At 48.0% G+C, this 2,009-nt stretch overlaps 1 protein-coding gene across 1 annotated transcript in view; it reads right to left on the bottom strand.

Moving 5' to 3' along the window:
- The window catches only part of RP2 (RP2, ARL3 GTPase activating protein), a 34,410-nt gene extending 34,021 nt beyond the window's left edge, over positions 1 to 389 (bottom strand). The window contains exon 1 of the mRNA XM_026845994.1: positions 225 to 389. Within this exon, the coding sequence (XP_026701795.1) occupies positions 225 to 389 (165 nt within the window). The remainder of the gene's footprint in view (positions 1 to 224) is intronic.
- Between the last annotated feature and the right edge of the window lie 1,620 nt (positions 390 to 2,009).

Here is a 2,009-nt window from a genome sequence, read left to right as displayed (position 1 = left end):
TACGAAGGGAGCGCGTTTCAACTTTGATGCGCCGGGGTTCGCTCGCTGCCTGCCGCCCGGCCGCTGCCGCTTCGCGGGTCGCCGACTGACGGCGGTGACACCCCCGGCAGCGCCCGCGGGGGGGCCTCTCCTTGCGCCCGCCTGGCGGAACGAGCGCAGGGCTGAGCGGCGGTTGTCCCCTCCGGGCCCCTCGCCCGCGGTGAGCGAAGGGAAGATACAGATACCCTCCCCGCAGAAGCGGTGCTCTCCCCCGCGTCCTGGGGCGGGTGTTCGGAGGAGCTGGGGCCGCTAAGGGCTGGCGCAGGGGAGCCCGAACCCACGCGCGGAGTACTCGCTCCTCCGCGAACTCGCGCGGTTGTATCCCCTGCGCGGTTTGCTACGCAGAGCATAAACAGTTGTGATGAGGAACAGCCAGCCGTTTAAAAAAAAAAAAAAGATTTGTCTGACGGGGATTGGCTACCGCTGTAGTGGCGAGGGGCACTTCTCCTCCTCCTCCGTGAGCTGAATCGGTTCCTGCTGAACGGTGTGAAACACCTGCCCCGATGTTGGTCGGGAGAAGCGTATTGAGGGTAACCGCAGATGAGAAATTCGGCACTCAAGGGGAGGGGAAAAGCGAAACGTTTCCTCCCTGATGAGTAGTACTACGGCTCTTGAGAGCTACGCGACTGCTTGTGAAGCAGTGGAATTTTCCTCTTGCTGATGCTTCTCTTAAACCATCCCGGTTTGCTCTTAGTCACTGATCTCTTTGCTGCATTGCTGTGTATTTCACCTATGATTGATGCTGAAAACTGACAAATTAATGATTGGGCATTTAAGTAAGTTAGGCACTATCATGCTAGGGCATAACAGCTGACTAGTGCTCAGGTGATGGTAGATTAACCGTATCTATGCTGAGTGGAAGAGGCAGCGTAAGGTGGTATTGAAGATGTTGTTTAGGTATTACCCTGGTGCTGTCACCTTTAGAAAGTTCACTTACGTTTTAAGACCATTCCAGTCATTTAGGTGCTTTACTTTATGGTGGAAATCTTGCGTATGTGGGAGCGCTAAAGTATGCAATACAAGTACCAGGGCAACAAGGGCATTAGGATATGCATTTTGATGAGCTGTGTGGGAAATAAGAAATTGTTCAACTTGGAGAACTTTTACCTCTCATTAAGGTCAAATTAGTCTACCCAGTTTCTGATCTATGAAATGGTTGTTAGATTCCCAATCTGACATACAAGTGCTGAAATTATGTATTAGGAAAGGCATTATGCTACAGCCCTTTCTGCCCCACAGGCAGCACTGCTGGAAGAATGATTGGCTCAAACCACTGCATGTTCTTGGTGTGCCCTTATTTTTTTTTTTTTTTTCCCACCGGTCATTGCTCAATACACTCTCCTAAATAAGCCCTTTTAGTATATGAAAATGCGTGCTCTTCTCCCTCCCAAACTGACTCTTAGCATGCCATGGCGAACACCCGAGGAAACACGTTTAGTGTGTTCAGTTCCTTTCGAACATGGTTAGCCTTCACATCAGTAAAGCTCTGCTGAGGCCTGGCCTCACTTAAGCAATTTGCAGACTTACTTTAGAGCAAACAAAACAGCATAGCAAGTGTCATAGTAACTGTCTGTTATACTTCTGATAACCAGGCTTTATTCTTCAAATAGGAGTGTCTCCTCTTCCTTCTTTGTCACTTAAAGGATAGCACTTAAACAGAGAGATGGGTTTCTAATTTTGCTGATAACTTGGTATCTGAGAAATGCACATTTTTTTCAAACTGCATGCATACGCATATGTTTGATCTGTCTGACAAACACAAAATCATAAGGCGGTATTTTCAACCATTTTGTAGTCCTAAAACCACAACTATCTAGCGTGAAACAGTCTAGGTGCTCTCATACGGATGTATTTCGTAATATGTTATTGGTATAGGCTCCAAACTCTACACTAGGTAACTTTCACATGGCTTTATGGTCAAGTCTACAGCACTTGCATCATATGCATCCGATTTTTCTAACAGAAAAAAT

Source organism: Athene cunicularia (assembly GCF_003259725.1).
Source record: "Athene cunicularia isolate RWA chromosome 1 unlocalized genomic scaffold, athCun1 chr1_part1, whole genome shotgun sequence".
NCBI lineage: Eukaryota > Metazoa > Chordata > Aves > Strigiformes > Strigidae > Athene > Athene cunicularia.
This window is presented reverse-complemented; position numbering and strand designations above follow the sequence as displayed.